Source organism: Heloderma suspectum, chromosome 5, assembly GCF_057233095.1.
Source record: "Heloderma suspectum isolate Gila_16-S chromosome 5, 16-S_ref, whole genome shotgun sequence".
Taxonomy (NCBI): domain Eukaryota; kingdom Metazoa; phylum Chordata; class Lepidosauria; order Squamata; family Helodermatidae; genus Heloderma; species Heloderma suspectum.
The window spans coordinates 131,354,276-131,373,114 of NC_139462.1; the positions used below are offsets into that span (position 1 = coordinate 131,354,276).

Here is an 18,839-nt window from a genome sequence, read left to right on the forward strand (position 1 = left end):
TTTCAATGTAGAAAACTGCTGCACTGGAACATTAATCCCACTGAGAGAGAATTCTGGACCATTGATGAATGCTGCAGACATCAGTAGTTTATTGGTATGTTTAGTCAAAACACATTCAAAAATGGAAACTTAAAAGTAAATACTTTCCACCTGCAACAATTAAACTAGATTCTACTAGCATATAATGCTTAACACATTACAGCAATAAAGATGGTAGTCCACTGTCTTGCATACCTACTAAAGCCAAAAGATGGTTAAAGCAAGTTTGTTGAAATAGGACTGTAATGATAGCAATACTACCCATATCAACAAAACAGCAGTTCAACAGGTCAAAAAGATCTGTTGCTTTTCTTTCTAGAGGTACATTTATTGAAAGGAGGGACAAGAACACTATGAGTCCACAGTGCAGTAGGTGAACAGTCACCATGTAAACTTCTGTGTATGCTTCCAATATTGTTATTTCATGGCATTTAAAGAAGCAAGCCAGAAAGCTGAATGGCTCAGTAGCTCCTCTAATGGTCAGTTACATATTTTTCTGATTATTCCTCCAGTGCCATTTGCCTTAACAGTTTTTTTTTTTTTAATAGAAGATGGCGGGGCAATACCGTAGCACTAAAAAAGTCAAGAACACAAAACACTGGCAAGCAAACTGCTTGCTGAGAACAGCAGTTTAAAGAAAGGCTTCCAACTGAAGTCAAGTTTATGGTTTGTGGTGAGGCATTCAAGTACTACATTTCCAGGTATCATCTGAAAATGAAACAGTTCAAGACAAAAAACACCCCAAAATATAAACATGGAAATAGAGAAATGTGTCCCAGAAAGTGTATGAAAATAGTGCAAGACTTACTGTCAAACATGGAAGACCTCAACTGGGGTGTGAGGGTGGAAAAGAATGATACAAGCTCACTCCCCCCACCCCCCACCCCCAGTAACACACAGGCAAGATTTTCCACATTCATAGGAAACAGCAAATGGTTACTTTAACCAAATGCTCCTTGCATTAGGCATTTTTGTTACAATATAACAAGTGAGGTCTTCCATGCTTAGAGCAGCTCGGAGTGGTCACATACCTTTGCCTCCCCTCCTCAAGAGTAAACCTGAGGTTTGCTGAGCTGTCCAGCGTGAAGCCAGGGAGTGTTGTTTGCTACATTTGCAGTTTTCTGGAATGTGCTATCTATGCAAACAGCAACCTGGAAACAGCAAACCTCTCACCAAAACACAAGATGCTCTACAAAGTCCAAGTACACAAGAGGAGGTCTTCCTTCCATGTACAAATCTGAGCCACAGAGGCATCAAAGTTGCTTCAAGGTTTGTGCAAAACTGGTGACAGTTCAAAAACTGGAAATAGCAAATACTTGCGCTATTACCCTGCCCCATGAAAATTGCAGTATCCGTGAGTAACAGGTTTTATATTAAACATGTTATCTGGAGTATACTTAAAATGAAGGTACATGCTTGATTAACTTTGGACTTGTCTATGCAAGAATGCACACTCACTTCCGTAACTCCGCTTCTGTAAAAAAAAAAATGCAGCTACTACTTCATACCTCCCTTCTTCAAAGGCTTCAGAAACCTGTTAGCTGTAGAGCTAGGCAAATAATATTCCAGTAACTTTTACTGATTTAAAGATACTGCAATTTTATACAATGATTTTATAAACATTTTTACAGCTGTTAAAGTTTTGCAGCACAGCCATTCATACACTATACTGTACAAAATCACCAGCAAGACTGGAATGATGTATTTAATAGAAGGCACCATCATGCTTATTACATTACCAGAGACCTCAATACAGTAAAGACAATTTTTCACTGTACACTGCTTACAGAAAGGGGAAAAGGGAGGAGGAGTGTGTTGAGCAGTCAGCCAACCCTGTTTTGGAGAGAGGCAGGGAGCTCATAAGTTTGTTTGTTTTTTTAAACTTGTTTTGTATTCAGGACTATGATTTTTGAAGTTTTACATTTGTGTTTACAGCTAAATGGTTTCCTTCTGGAACATACTTGTAGTCTTGTTAAGGTTTGTGTGTGTACATATATTGGTCACAGCAAGCAGAGCAGATGCCCGCATCATTTCACAAGCTATTTTTTTCTTGCTGCTTTCAGCAGATGTCAACGTAAAATGAGTCAAGTACCCATTAGTGCGTTTTAAGTTCATAAAAACATGAGTTGTTTGGAGCCAAGTGTTCTAAAAGGAAAAAAGGGTAAGCTTCTCCAATTGCAAAAATTGCACTATTTGCGTTTCCAACAGTAATTGGCAGAAACAGTAACACTTACACAAAATGTGCAGCAAAAGGATTTTTGTTTTACACTGGAAGGACCTTAACTCAATTAGACACACCCTTTGTCCTTTTTGTTGTTGCTGTAGAAAGTTTAAATGGTCATTTCTCAGTCCTTAATCTCCAAGTCTAATTTATAAGTTAACAGTGTGACTTCTTTGTGAAATTGGGGAAAGAACGTCCACCTCAATTTAACTGGTAACCAAAAGATGTTTCTCACATCAAAGAAATGATCAAAAAGGCTGTGTTACATTCCAAAGCCAGAAAATTAACAAGAATGCAAACACGACGAATAATGTATCACTGCCAAGACTGCCTGCCAACATTGGGATCTTCAGCGACGTTGACCTGTGAACCGGCCTTCCATCTGCCCAGTTCCTCTTCCAGAGCCAAGTTTCTGGGCCATGCCGCCCCTCAGAGGAGGCCCTCTTCCATCACGGTCTCGCATCATTCCACCACCCACTATGCCGCGTGGACCCCCAGGACCTCTGTCATTGCGCCGAATATCTCTGCGATCATCACCACCACCTCGAGTTTCTCTTTCACGAGCAGCTCTGGTCTTTTTTTCTTCTACGTTCAAGCGCACCTCACCACGGAACATAATGGGCTTTGGGGTAGGGGAGGAAAAAAAAGTGTTGATACCAAGAACTTAGTTTAAAAATGTTCAAAGGGAGCATAGCTCAGTAATAGAACACATGCTTTTCATACAGAATATTCCAAGTTCAATCCCTGCCATCTCCAGTTTAAAAAATCTCACGTAGCAAGGCTAGGAAAGGCCTCTTTCTCTGCATGAGGCCCTGGACAGCCACCAGTTTGAAAGACAATACTGGGTTAGATGGACCAATGTCAAGAGCATTCCCCAAGTATAAGGCAGCTTTGTAAGTATTTACAAACCATTCAGAGACCAGTTGGCATTAGGCTCCCCCTCTCCCTCAGTGTCATCTATCTGCAGCCATTCTACCTCACTAGGGATGTATGAACCCCACTCACCATTCCAGTGGCGGGGAGGTGATCCGTCCCTCCCCCCGGAATCCTCCCCGGCTGGCTCCGCTCCGTGGCGAGTTCATGGAGCTGCTCACCGGGCCTGTCCGCAGCTGGACTTCCGTCCACTGCAGGTCTGCGGATGCCATTTGCGGCCTGCTTTAGCCATGACAGGCTACGTAAATATTTACATAGCCTATCACGAAAAGAGTAGCGACGCAAATGGCCTAGCGGTTGTCATTTGCGTCCCTGCTCTTTGCTGTGATAGGCTATGTATATATTTACATAGCCTATCACAGCTAAAGCAGGGATGCAAATTTGCGGCCGCAGACCGGAGCAGCGGACGGACTGGACTGGCTGGCGGCAGGTAGGGTCCATCCGGGGAGAATTTTGCGGCGTGGCAGAGGGGAGTGGTCCATTCCGCCATGGAGTCCACTGGAGTCCGTGGCGGAATTCTCCACCATCCCTACACCTCATTGCAGCAGAGGGAGAGATGGCTGAGAAACCAGCTGCCATCTGGCTCCTCCCCTCTCTGAACTGTTTCCATTCAAGTTGGTCATTATAAGAGCTATGTAACTTTAAGAACTGCTGCATGAATGTGCTTGTTTCCCTTGTCCCTCCCCACTCCTTTTTCCTTTTGTGTGTCATATTTTTAGATGATTAGCCTGTGGGCAAGAAGTGTCAAGTTTTTAATACTTGCACAGCAATATTATTTGTTTGTTTCATTTATATTCCACCTTTCCTCCAAGGAGCCCAAAGCCTGATCCTCCTCTCCCTCTCCATTTTATCCTCGCAACAACCCTGTGACGTAGGTTAGGCTGAGAGTCAGTGACTGGCCCAAAGTCATCCAGTGAGCTTCATGGGGACTAGAATCCAGGTCTCCTGAGTCTCAGTCCAACAGTAACCACTATACCACACTGGCTTTCCATTTTAGGTGCTTTACAGATATTAATATTGTATTTTAATTAATCCTATCCTGCTCTTCCTTTAGAAAGTTCAAAAGAGGTTACATGTCAGCAGTCCCCTATCCAGGCAAAAATTAGGTCCACACATGTTTAGCTTCAAAAATGCCAAAGCATGAGGTGCTCTCAGACTATTCACTTGCTATATTAATTTCTGGGTGGTTTTATGGCAAACAATTGGTTTTAGCATTTCATCTTGGATTTAGGTGATTAGCTTCCCCTTCCAGTTTCAGTTTGATGGGTGTCCTATGATCTTCTGAAAAGGATCAAGAGCTGGCACACTCTACTACATGCAAGACAATATTCAGGGATTTGTACATATAGTGGAATGAGTAGCAGGTCTCCATTTCATGCACTTCATCCTTGAACATCCACCCATCCCCAGTAAACTTTTGTGACTCCATATCAGGCATATCATACCATAGCATTGCATATGCCACACACAGCTGTAACTGCTGAAGTTTATTAGCAAAATCATGTCTTGAGAGCATGTCAGCCAAAATGCTGGTTGGCACTCAGGTGCTATGTTCTTAGCCATTCTTAATACCATAATCTTGCTAGCACCAATATCCATTTTGAGTTTATCCGACTAAGAGAATTCACTTTTTGGTGCCATCTTTGACATCTATCAAGAAATCTATCCAGTAGAAGCTGTCAGACCTTGAACATTCCATATAAAAATTCTACTTTAGAGGTGTTGCTCATTCTTAGTCATCAGAGTTCACTTCTTTCTTCTAGTAAGAATAGGGCTTGGAGGTTAGAGTGTTCTCAATTCAGCTGATTATCTGACCGTGATAAGCAACTGGTCATTTGTTAATACGTATAAACCCTTCCTGATCTTGAAATATAGTAAAACATTACACTGTAACTCTATCTGCATTCTAATCAATAGATTTCTGCTGCATCTAAAAGCTAGGCCCTCAAAGTTTACACCTTGCTCTATTCTAATTCACCCCTTTCTAGAGTGGTGGTTCATGGTAATAAAGCTTTGTAATTTAATTTACACCATTCTCACTCTTGACTGTGTCTTGAATCCAGTAACTGTGACGAGACTCAGATTAGGGAGGATTATTGTATTATTACCATCACATTAATTAGGGACTGGTTTACACTGCAGATAGCATGTAACAGATGAACTGGGAGAGGCCATGTTTAACTGTGGGATCTCCATGAACCTGTGATACAAACCCTTCTTTCACTTGAGGTCTGGATTGTGGGCTCAGGAAGATATCATGTACCAAAAGAAAGAAAGAAAAAGCCCCTCCCTCAGTCCAGCCAAACTACAATATATGCACTGCTAGGATGACGGGGGTGGGAGGGAGGAACAGAGGTGCAAAACCTGTTTCTGGACTTCACTGTGCCCCAGGGGCAAGTGAATGTCATCTGAACAGGCCTTGAGCCAGAAATTATATTTTCCCCACCACAGGATGGCACAAGGAAAACAAACTAGAACACTGATTAAGAATTAGGCCTGATCAACACATGCTGTAAATGAGCTGGTACATTGGACAACATCTACCACCTGAGGCTGCAGGTAGGGGATAAAATATTAGCTCCTCAAGGAGAAATATTCTAATGCCAGACCTATCACTGCCATATTTTCTGGCCTACAGAAATCCACTGATGGATGTGTGTGTGTGGGGGGGTACAAAAGTCTGAGAAGGCAGAATTCAGAACATTTGTACACAGTAATCCAAACAGAATCCCTTCTCTCTGGCAAATACCACACAGTGACTCTAGTCAAGCTACTTACTCTTGCCAATAAAATTTTCTGAACTGTCTCAGAATCATCAAACACTACAAAGCCGAAGTTTGGGAGTTTTCCTCCAACACCTTTAGTATTGATGCGAAGTTCCACAACATTCCCAAAGGCTGTGAAAACACAATACAAGTGGTTAGGGAAAAGATGCACAGTGTCTATTAAACAGCAAGTTAGGGCTCAATCCTATAGGCTGTGCCCTTGATGAACAGAAGCCCCCGAACCCGGAGGCTTGCAATCATCCAATGCAGGGCAGGAGGAGTGGTGGAGGCAATTTTCGCCTCCCCGTTCTCCCATTCTGCATATTTCTAGCAATGGTGGTTCAGGGGGGAGGGAAGGAGGCTGGCAGAGGCTCAGGACAGCTTGCATCCTGGCCTCTCCAGTCTCCTCCCCTCCCCACCAGAACATCCTCTTTTCCCCTTCCCTGAGGTCGATTTTCCAACCTTGGAGGGCAGCCAGTGTGGTTCTTTTCGCGCCAGATATGAGGGGGCAGATCTCCGACTCCCCCCTTCAGAGGTCGGATTGCCATCTCCAACCTCAGAGGGGGAATCCCCACTATCCTATGCCCCTTAGACAATGTCTAGGGCCATAGGATTGCTTCTTCCAATAACTCAGAAGGCCATTTCTGCAATGTCTGTCAGAGAAGCAGTTTAATATACAAAATTGTATCGTAAATGTTTTAAGATACTAGGCTTCTTGGTCCCCCTCACCCCAAATTGCAAAGAGAAAGATGCTTCACTTACTCATGAAGAACTCCTTCAGTTCATTCTCATCAATGTCATGTGGTAAGTTACCAACAAAGAGCTGGTGGCTATCTGGATAGCGAATTATACGGCGATTGTCTGATTCATTCTGATCCATATCCCCTCGGCCTGCAGTCATTCAAAACAATGAGGCAAATTCAGTGTAAATCTGTACATTTTAATTAGTCTGTACAGTGTCAAGCTTCTACTGATATCTAAGTTACAGAATGGCCTGTTAAAAACAGGTTTGTTTTCTAAGCTTCATTATCATGAAATGAAGTCACACTTTTCGCTCAAAGAATCCTACACAAGGGCTCAGAAGCAATTTCACCTCATCTGTAAAGTAAAGGTTTCCAGTAAGCTTGTAAGAGCTGCACAAAATCTTCTGTGTTTATGTTACCCATATAATTGTCTGACATGTTCCAACATAGGTTTCCTAGCTTTGTTTCTTTTTTTCCACTACCATATCATAATTGTATCGGACTTGCAAATAAACTCATCCATTTGTCTGTAATAAATAAGCCACTCACGTGAATAGGCAGGGAAAAAATGTAATATTGGAAGAGGGTTAATTCTTTTTATTTTCTTTCAGCCTGCTGCCTTGAAGATGTTTGATGGGCTAATCAATTGCAGCACAATTCTATGCATATCTACTCAGAAGTAATCTTCAGTGAGTTCCATGGAGCTCACTCCCAGATCGATTGCAGCCTTAGACATCATGTCTGGCCACTTTGGTTGCAGAGAAGTTTGAAAATAGGTTAGTAAACACTATAAATTCAGAGGTCAAAGCCACTGGCCAGGATCCAATAAACTAGTTAAGTACACACACACCCCTTTACTTTCGAAAGAAGTGTATAATGCAGCACAGGGAATATTTCAGAACACAAATCTAGCTTGCCCTTGGACACATAGAACTTGTTGTGTAGTTCTTTGGATCCAGGCTATCATTCTCCAAATCTCAATTTGCAATAACCAATTGTCAAGATCTGAGAGACAGAAAACAAAATATGTATACGGTCTTAACAAGTATTAGAGAGTAAGGGTAATCCAAAACTGCTCTAGCTTGGCATTAAAGATAGTTGCAAAAGTGACACACTTGGTTAAGCAGGTTGTGGTCAATATGAGTTGAATGGAGAATGTCATATTCAAAAGAAGGCATTGGAGAAAGTGAATATAAACAGAGATCGGCGTGCCTAATGTCTGATAACTGTACATTGTCTCCAAGAAATGTAGGAAAATATGCACACCTTGATAACATAATATGATACTATATTCTATGCCTGGTCAGTTTTCAGAATCTCCATATGGGGACTATACATATTGCCCAGCCAATGTATGACATTCAAGTACCTAGTCAAGAGCTCTCAAATGTACATTCAACAAGTGGCGATTATGCACATTCTCCTTCCCTTCAAGCCAATGTGCACATTCACTCCTCTACTCACATTAACTAAACACAATTCACTATAGTAATCAGAGACATTCAGAATCTTATTTCTGATCTGGTCTTTGGTAATAACGGCAATCTTGCTTTATGGCTATAATGAAAAATGTACTTAAGTTCTAATTGTTTTGTTAGGAGGCCTTTCTGTATGTTTGTGGTTTTCCCTATTGTATTGAATCAAACATCTGTTTTCGGGAATTTGAAGTTTGTGGACTACTAATAAACTTGAACAGTATCATAATCTTGCTTTATTAGTATATCAGACCTGGAGGTATTTCAAATGCCACAGTCTTGTTAAATCAATCAATCAATCAATCAATCAATCAATCAAGGAAGGCTTGGGTTTATCTAAGTGGGATAGCTCAGTCAGCAGCTAAACCGCCATCTTCCAGGGACAGTACGGAGATGCTAAGGAAACAATCTCACTATGCCCTCAGTGCGAACTTCCCTGCGAGATTTGGCTGGCTGCTACCATCAAGAAGGATCATATCAAAATTCCTGGGACGTGCAGAAAAAGAAGTGTGGAATTGTGGTGATGGGTGCAGAATTCAACTTAATGAGAATTCACTATACTAATGCAAGCAGAGGAGTGAAAGTGCACATTTGTTGGAAGGCATGAAGAACATGCATAATCACCAAAGGTTGAACATACATTTGAGCTCTTTTGAGAGCTTTCTCCCCCCCCCCCCCCGCAATAGCAAGTTTCTATCCCCTATAGCTGCTTGAAAGTATATGGGCAATGGCTTCTGAGATTTCAACAGGCAGGTGACTGAATGAGGCTTAGTGGTTGGAGATAGGGCTTCAGTATCCATGCTCATCTCATGACCAGCAAAAGCAGAATTAAGCATAACAGAAAAAGTTCACTCAATCTGCAAACCAAGATAGCAGTGCTGATGCTTGAGGAAAAAAGTTTACCTGGTCTGGGTCCCCTTGATGGAAAACCTGGCCGCTCCCTTGGACGCTGTTCACGCACACGAGGAGGCTGGGATTGGGTTTCGGGTTTTGTTTCTACTCTTTGCTGGAACAACAGAATATACTATTAGCAAAACTTTGAAAGGTAACTTAAAATTAAAAACAGTACAACTCACAAGTGCGGAATGTAATTTTTAGTAGTAGGAAAAATATTTACTTATTAATTCCTCTGTACCAATCCAGGACTGTAAGGCTAGTGGCTCTACCAGCAAACAAAACACGAACAAAACACACACACACAGAACCTATTTCTGAATGACATACTAGCTGAGATCCAAAGCACTGCACATGGGAACTTTTCAGCTGCCCCTTCCAGAGTCATCCCCTTGCACCCCAAAAGCCCACCAAGATCAGGAGCCCTCCTGAACAGCAAGCCATGAGGGGCTGCTACCAAAAGCAAATATCAGACACACATAAAGAAGAGCTGTCTGCTCAATTACAGATGGGTACAGGGTGGGACCTGAGCCATTATTTTTAATTAACATGGCTAAAGACTTCCCAGTGCAGAATGGGCTGAAATCCATTTAGACTATGTCTTGTATCACGGCGGTCAGTAATTAATATTAAAAATGGAAAATGCAGAATTAGTTGCACTTATATCAGTTTGAGGTTATAGGTTATAGATGTGGGAACAAATGATACCGTCAAGCGGAGCTACGAAGAGATCACGTCAGACTTTGAAGCTTTGGGAAGGAAACTCAAGAACTTTGGGGCCCAGATAGTTTTCTCATCCATCCTTCCAGTAGTTAGAACAGGGATAGAAAGGGAACGAAAAATACTCTGGGTGAATGACTGGCTACGAAGGTGGTGCCGACGAGAGAGATTTGGATTCTGGGACCACGGGCTATACTTCCTGGAAGATGGGCTGTTGGCTAGGGATGGGTTGCACCTCACAAAGGATGGGAAGAATGTGTTTGGCCACAGCATGAAGAACTTCATCAGGAGGGCTTTAAACTGAATCCTACGGGGAAGGGAGATGTAATGTTGGGGGTAACAATGGACATAGGCGCATGCACTGCAATGGAGAGAACAGCTCTGATAGCGCCCAATAATAGTCTTCAGACACATGTAGGAAGAAAGCCAGACTATGAAGCACATGGTCTTCGATGTCTATATACTAATGCCCAGAGTATGGGAAACAAACAGAACCAACTTGAACTCTTAATACAAGAGGGAATTATGACCTGATAGGTATAACTGAGACTTGGTGGGATGACTTTCATGACTGGAATACAGCAATTGAAGGATATAACTTGTTCAAAAAGAACAGGAGGAACAGAAAGGGAGGTGGGGTTGCACTGTATGTGAAAAATACATATCTCTGCACATAAATACAGGAGGAGGAGCTTGGTAGCCCCATCGAGAGCATCTGGGTTGAAATAAATGGAGCAAAGAATAAAAGGAACCTGGTGGTCGGAGTCTACTACTGGCCACCCAATCAAGGAGAAGACAAGGATGAAACTTTTGAAAAGCAAATAGCCAATGTTTTAAGGAAGCATGATGTAGTAGTAATGGGGGACTTCAATTTCCCCGATATTTGTTGGGAGACAAATTCTGCAAAACATGGCCCCTCCAAGAGATTCCGGACTTGTGTGGTGGATAACTTCCTCCTACAGAAAGTAGAGGAAGAAACTAGAGGATCGGCTATCCTTGACTTGATCCTAACCAACAGAGATGACTTACTGGATAAAGTAGCAGTTACAGGAACTCTGGGGGAAAGCGACCATGTTGTACTTGAGTTCTTGGTTCTAAGGGAAGCAAAAGCCGAGTGTAGTCAAACACGTACCCTGGATTTTAGGAAAGATGATTTTCATAAACTCAGAACAATGATCAGTAAGGTCCCATGGCAAGCGATGCTAGCGAGAAAAGGAGTCCAAGATGGGTGGGAGCTTTTAAAAAAGGAAATTCTCAAGGCACAATCACAAGCAATTCCAACAAGAAGAAAAGGTGGAAGACAACAGAAGAAGCCAATGTGGCTTCACAAAAAGCTTAGGGATGACCTGAAAACAAAAAAGGACACAGATAGGAAGTGGAAAGAAGGCCAAGTAACAAAGGAAGAGTACAGACAGATAGCACAGAATTGCAGGGATGGCGTCAGGAAGGCTAAAGCTGAGAATGAGCTGAGGTTAGCAAGGGATGCTAAAAACAGCAAAAAGGCTTTCTTCAGCTACGTGCATAGTAAAAGGCAGAGGAAATAAATGGTGGTTCAGCTATTAAATAAGGATGGAAAAATGATAACAGATGACAAAGAAAAGGCAGAGGTGCTCAATTCCTACTTTGGCTCAGTCTTCTCCCAAAAGAGGGTCTATGACCCCCCTGGCAAAGGCGAAGTACAGGCTGAAGGGGCAGGATTGCAGCTTGAGATCGACAGGCATATGGTCAAGGAACACCTCATTACTTTGAATGAGTTCAAATCTCCAGGGCCAGATGAACTGCATCCTAGAGTCATAAAGGAACTGGCAGAAGAACTCTCAGAACCGCTGTCTATTCTCTTTGAGAAATCATGGAGGATGGGGGAAGTGCCAGATGACTGGAGGAGGGCTAACATTGTCCCTATCTTCAAAAAGGATAAAAAGGAGGAACCTGGGAACTACATACCAGTCAGTCTGACATCAATCCCTGGGAAAATTCTGGAGCAGATGATAAAGCAATCCATCTCGAAGCACCTTGAAAACAATGCCATGATTACTCGAAGCCAACAGGGATTTGTCAAAAACAAGTCCTGCCAGACAAATCTGATCTCATTTTTTGATCAAGTAACCTCCCTTGTAAACCGTGGGAATGCTGTAGACATCATATACCTCGACTTCAGCAAAGCTTTCGACAAAGTGCCCCATGATATCCTGATGAGCAAACTAGCTCAAAGTGGGCTAGATGAAACAACGATCCGGTGGATCCACAGTTGGCTACAGAATCGGACTCAAAGAGTGCTTATCAATGGGACCTTCTCAAGCTGGGGAGAGGTAACGAGTGGGGTACCGAAGGGCTCAGTCCTGGGCCCAGTGCTCTTCAACATTTTTATTAATGACTTGGAGGAGGAGGTGCAGGGAATGCTGATCAAATTTACAGATGACACAAAATTGGGAGGGATAGCTAATACCCTGGAAGACAGAAACAAAATTCAAAGTGATCTGGATAGACTGGAGCACTGGGCAGAAAACAACAGAATGGCATTTAATAGGGACAAATGCCAAGTTCTGCACCTAGGAAAAAGAAACCAAATGCACAGTTACAAGATGGGGGATACGTGGCTCAACCACACTACAAGCGAGAAGGATTTTGGAATTGTTGTCGATCACAAGCTGAATATGAGCCAACAATGTGATTTGGCTGCAAAAAAGGCAAATGCTATTTTGGGCTGCATTCATAGAAGCATAGCTTCCAAATCCCAGGAAGTACTAGTTCCCCTCTACTCAGCACTGGTTAGGCCTCAGCTGGAGTACTGTGTCCAGTTCTGGGCACCACACTTTAAGAAGGATGCAGACAAAATGGAGAGGGTTCAGAGGAGGGCAACAAAGATGATCAGGGGACTGGAAACAAAGCCCTATGAAGAGAGACTGAAAGAACTGGGCATGTTTAGCCTTGAGAAGAGAAGGCTTAGGGGAGATATGATAGCACTCTTCAAGTACTTGAAAGGTTGTCACAGAGAAGAAGGCCAGGATCTCTTCTTGATCATCCCAGAGTGCAGGACACGGAATAATGGGCTCAAGTTACAGGAAGCCAGATTCCGGCTGAACATCAGGAAAAACCTCCTGACTGTAAGGGCAATACGACAATGTAACCAATTACCTGGGGAGGTGGTGGGCTCTCCCACACTGGAGGCCTTCAAGACGAGGCTGGACAGCCATTTGTCAGGGATGCTCTGACTTGGATTCCTGCATTGAGCAGGGGGTTGGATTTGATGGCCTTGTAGGCCCTTTCCAACCCTACTATTCTATGATTCTATGACACATGGAATGTGTTCTTCCTGCCATAAAAGGACATTTGAGCTACCTTACTACAGAGCAGGCAAGGAAGGTAACATTGATTCTGTTTTGGTCTTTGAAGGACAAATGTGGATGAATGCATTGAATATCTAGACAAATTAGTTTTCTTATTGCCAATTTTAGACCTTACTCTGCTTCTCAACTCAATTTCTGTCAATTAAATTAGCAAACCAATTAGTGTATGAAGTCAGCCTTTTCCAAATACATTAACTGGTTGTAGTTATGATATGTATTTTACTGGCCAAGCAAAATGGTCCCAGATGGGATAGATACTGCTATCCAGTATTAGATACAGACAAGTAATTTTCAAGGGGCAGGAAACCCTTTGAGTCAGTCTCAAGCAGAGTTTGACAAGTGGGACCTGCAACAAAATGCTGCTGTGTATCCTTACCCCCTATCAGGAATTCACCTGTTCAGGGCTCTAGGCAGCCTGAAACAGGAGTCTTGTAGTCTTCTTCAGGCCTTGTGGGGAAGGGAAAAAGGACACCTTTTTCATTCCCATCTTCTCCCCGCTCCCTGTGAACCTGAGCATTTTACAGCAGGGTGCACTCAATCATCTGAGTACACTATTAGAGGGAATAAAGTTGGAACTGCAACAAAATGTAGGTATGCCCTCCTCTAGGATACTATAAGCAGTAAAGAGCAGAACCAGTCCATTTTAACCCCACCCCTCATGTTTTTTGTTTTCCATCCAATTCAACCTTCTGTTGCTACTGAGCATGCTAAATCCTCACTGGACTGCTTGTTTGGAGGGCTGCTCCTTTAAGGTTAAAAAGCACATTTTTGTGATTCTGGAAATTTCAAGGTTCCTCTGAGCATGCTGATACCTCCCTCTTGCTTCCCAGGGGTCCAGTTTTGGCTCTAATCCTGTTGGTATCTGCACTTGCTTTTAGAGGGAGTGATGATAATAAATGTGTGGCTGTTTCCTAGAGTAACTAATACTATTGAGTGTGTGAGTGAGAGTGAGAGAGATAGAAGTAGTATCAATGGGCAGTCTGACATTTAATGATTTAACATCAGTCATCTCTATTTAGTGGGCTCAGGGAACTTACACACACTGCTAGCAGTGTTTTACTATAAAAAGGCTGCTCAGTCTCTACTCATCAGACATGTAAGGATCTCAGATTCTTGTGTACAGTGATGGTCCTCCAAAATGGAGATATCCAAAGGTGGAAAATCCAAGTTGCACCATGTCTCCCACAATCCATTCTCCTGCGCAAATCCCACTGAAGCACTTCTATTCATTTCAATGGGGCTTGCAACATAGACTGTGCCCCAAGGGTCTGATAGTCTACTGCTCTGCCCTTAAACAGAGCCCAAGTTCTACCACCAGAACCGGGTACCTCATCTTGCCTCAAAGTAGAATACTTATTTCACAAAAGGCAACCCTTTTTTTCTCCCTCCACCCCACCTCTGCCAGCCAACTCATCCCCCCCATCCCCTTTTCTTTGTCATCCTGGCTCACCACAGACAGAGACATGCATGCATGTGCGCGCACACGCACACACACACCACTCCCCCAGCCAGCCAGCCTCCATCCATTCACACACATGTCCCTCCCTTCTCCTTCTCACTGCAAGCACAGGAGAAACCATACCCACTCTTTCAGGATCCCTCCAAAATCCCCCCCTAAATGCTTTCACCTTTTTTTTCTCACATACATGCAGCCCCATCTATTCAGATATGGAAGCACACAATGCTCCCCAACTGGTTCCCCCAGCCCCTGCTGGCAGCTTTGCACTGGCTTCCCTGCTATAGGGCACCTTGGCAGGCCCCAAGAAAGGTGTCTGGGAGCACATTGGTGCCCACAGGCACCATGTTTCCCTCTCCTGCACTACATGGACAGGGCACTTGTAAGGACTGTCACAAGATGAATGTATGAGCATTTGTACATTCAAAAGTGCTATATAAAAGCTAAACAATTATTATTTTGTAAAGTAATGTAAGTAAGGCAGCTGTGGGGGCGGTGAAATGCATCAGCAGTTTCAAGTAATGATCAGCATTGTCTGTGTAAATGTCAACTACAGGTGTTCCTCCACCAGAGAACCATCAGTGTGCAATCACCATTTGACTGCCCCCTGAACTCTTTGAACTTCCCTTTGCAACTGCTCCCATCTCGTCCTCCTCCTCACTGAGGCTATGAGTCATCTGCTCATCAGTAAGACATGAAAGAAGTGTACAGTAATGCACTAGTTTTGCTGGAGGAGGAAGGGGAAGGGATGGGAGATTCCTTTTGCATGCTGCTTACCCCTCTGTATGTTTTCATTAAATATCAGATGTGTGTAGGTCTGTGGATGATGAAGACACTCTATATAACCTCACAGGTACTTTATTCGTTCATATGCTCTTTGAATGAGCATTACCAAGTCCTGGCTCATTCATCCCTGGAGGGGGTGAGGATCCGCCTGCAGCTTCCAAGCACTATGGAAGTTGTACGCTGTGAATTAGGTGCTGGCAGCTGAGAATTGCTTTATTGGACGTAGGTAATATCAGAACAGAAAAAGGAAATTCTGAATTTATTAATTCCTGCTCTTCTCAAAGAGAAGGAGGACACCTAGCATGGGGAACGTCCCTCCCTCTAGACCAGGAAGGCAGGCTCCAGTTTCAGATCAGAGGAGTCTCCTCCCTGCCTTACTGCCCAGATGCTGAAGCTGAGTAGCATACAGGTCAACAAACTGCTGCAACAGGAAGCACAATTGCAAACTGTAACCAAGAACCAAAGACCAGTTGTTCACCCTTCCCTCTCTTGGGGACTCCCAAGAAGTGAAGAATGCAGTCAAAAGGAGGCAGAGGGCGAGAGGAAACAAACCTCTGAAGGCAATTCCCACCTGAAAATAAGAACTTGAGACCATCAGAAACAGCAGCACCATATTGGACAGGTCTGCATGCCTTCCTTCCCTCAAAAACAGACTTTCACAGGTTAACGCCAAAATTTCCTTTCCTCTCCTCAAGGAGAAGGAGTACTGATAGCGTGGGCACACTCAAAAGCAGTACAACCCAGGATGGGGGACCATCCGGAACTGCTCTACTCCATGAATGCAAAATCCTTTTCAGATTCCTTACACAAATGTCACCTCTGCAGAGGCAAAACCAATCCTCCAGTACCCAATAAAGATATGTGTTCAGGTGTCCAGATGGCCACCACATACATCTCATCAAGAGGAAAGATTCTTCCACCAAAAGCCCCAGTGTATGCAGCGCCCCTCCCTGAGCAGGCCAGTATACCCTCTAGAACCTCCCAACTACTGAAAGTGTAAGCCAACACAATCTTTCTGGAAGGCAATGTACTAGAAAAGCTGCTGACACCCTTTTGCTCAAAAGGAAGGTACTTAAGTTATCTTAGGGGAAAAGGCCCACTGCACAAGCTCAAGAGGCATGTTTTGTTCTGTGCCCCATAGGGATGTGTGGACAGATAAGCTATTAACTTTGATAAACTTTATTTGCAAGGCTACTAACTTAATTCATTTAGAAATGACTTAGCACATTCATAAACACATGAAACATTATTCTTGCAAATTGTAGAAAAGGTACCACACTCTGTTCTATTTTGTTAAGGGGCAGAACTGTCACTGGAGGTAAACAGAAGCAATGGCATAAGCTATCACAATTACTTTTTTCCTGTATGAAGTTGTTGTTCTTCAAATCCTAGATATAAACCTCCACAAACGTGCTTTTAGGCAAGTAATGGGCCTGTTATGCGTTTTTTAAAAAGATCTTTCAAGAAGTAACCTCTTGGGAACTACGTGCATTGTGTTTTAAAGCATCTTGGAGGAAAGGCAGGAGACAAATGTGAAGAAATGAGATACTGTACATTAAGAAAAATGTTACTGGAAAACCTTAGCTTGGCAATGATTATGTTATCCATCCCCCTCCCCCAGTTCTTTCAGACATCTCATACCACTCTACCACAAACATCCTAGAAATAGGAGTGACCATGTACTGGCAAGAGATGAACAAACCAGCTTACAAACGGTCATAGGTTGGTACAGGGTACTGGGTTATATATTATGCAGCAAACTGGTACAATTCAAGCAATTACTTGCATTGTTAGTGAAGCAGTTAGCAGATGTAAACAAGGAGATAATCTAAGGGTGTTCACAGATTGGTTACCTGTGAGACTGGTGCTTTAACATGGGTTGGAATTCCAGAGGAAGAAACAGTCCCACTAGGAGGCAGGTTTTTACTGGTCACTGAAGCCCAGGAGAAAGCCTGCAGGAAATGCAACAAACCTGGTCTACTGATCATGGCAAACGACCAATATTACTTAAGGGAAAACTAGACCAATGAAAGCATTCTTGTTCTACTCCAAAATAGTGTCAGGATTAAATACCAGCACAAACAGATTATGAATGTTTTACAATTTTATAGTTTTAGCTATCTATCAATTTCTGCAGCCAAGAGCAAAGCAAGTGCTATGCTCAGGTTCATCACCTTAGGGTAGCTAATTCCCTCAATAACTCCCAAACCACAGTTTTCAAAAGAGATGACAATTACACAAGAGCAAACTTTTCATGCTTTCTCTCTCTTTTGTGGCTAAAACAGACATAATATTCCCATGGTTAAGAGAAGGGGTGAGGAGCCTCAGGCCCGGGAATCAAATCTGGTTCTCTTTGGCTCCCAATCCAGCCCCTCCAGGTTCCCCGGATGGCTATGCCCACACCCTCTCCACCAATCACCAATTGCTTGGTCATTTCCTAGCTTTTGTGCAGTTTTTCCCCATTCTAAAAGATTAAAATGCCTCTCCTAAGGCATAGTTACTTGCAGGAAGAGCTGTAATCTACAATCTGCTGCTTTTAAAAAATATTTTTAACCCCACTCCTTTTATCGTTGGGCCCTCCCACCACTGGAATGCAGCCCCCAGGAGCTTCTCTGAAACTGAATTTGGCCCTCTGGCTGAAAAGAGGTTCCACACCCATGGTTAAGAGACTGGGAACAGGCACTCGCCCAATACATTCCCCCTCTGGATCAAATTTCTCTCACACCTTCCTTGCAAGCCTCAACAGTGGTAGCATGTGAAATCAGCACTGTCAGGATTGATATCACAACAGGGCGAAACAGGATCTCTCATAACTAAGATCTCTCCACCTAAAGAGAAAGTTCACAGTTTGGTGGTGCTATTAGATTCAGATCTCTCTTGACACCCAAGCAGCATCTATGGCACAAAGTGTCTTTTATCAGTGGAGGATGGTATGTCAACCATGACCCCTCCAGGACAGAGATAGCCAGGTCACATCTCAGTTTTAGGCTACTATAATGCTTTATATGTGGCATTCCCTTTTAAGACTACTCAAAAATTTCATTTGGTTCCATATACAATGACTAGATTACTGACTGGACCAGTTATATCAAATTTATCTTGCCAGTTTTGAAACAGCTACACTGACTCCTAGTATGTTTCCAAACACAATTCAAAGTGCTTGTTTTAACTGCTAAAGACATTTACAGCTTGGGACCAAATTATCTGAAGGACCAAGTCTTCCACATGAACCTGCCCAACTGTTCAGGTGATCTTCTGAGGCTCTTTTATAGGTGCCCCTGCTATGAGAGGTTAGGTGGATGACAACCAAGAATGGGCCTTTTTGGTTGTAGTTCCTGTTTACAGAATGCTATCCCCACGAAGGTGCACCTGGAGGCACCAAACTTCTTACCTTTTAAGTACAATAGAAAAACCCTTTTTACTTATCCTTTTTAAATGGCTGGTATTTAAATGGCTGAGT

General features: G+C 43.1%; 1 protein-coding gene across 3 annotated transcripts in view; it reads right to left on the reverse strand.

Annotated features, from left to right (window-relative positions):
- Positions 1–550: 550 nt before the first annotated feature.
- G3BP2 (G3BP stress granule assembly factor 2) overlaps positions 551–18,839 on the reverse strand; it is a 50,254-nt gene continuing 31,965 nt past the window's right edge. For all 3 annotated transcript variants that reach the window (XM_084857483.1, XM_084857482.1, XM_084857480.1), the window contains exons 8-12: positions 17,233–17,331; positions 9,080–9,182; positions 6,721–6,849; positions 5,972–6,090; positions 551–2,882 (exon numbers count right to left, since the gene is read on the reverse strand). In XM_084857483.1, coding sequence (XP_084713609.1) covers positions 2,610–2,882; positions 5,972–6,090; positions 6,721–6,849; positions 9,080–9,182; positions 17,233–17,331 — 723 coding nt within the window. In that variant the 3' untranslated portion in view covers positions 551–2,609. The remainder of the gene's footprint in view (positions 2,883–5,971; positions 6,091–6,720; positions 6,850–9,079; positions 9,183–17,232; positions 17,332–18,839) is intronic.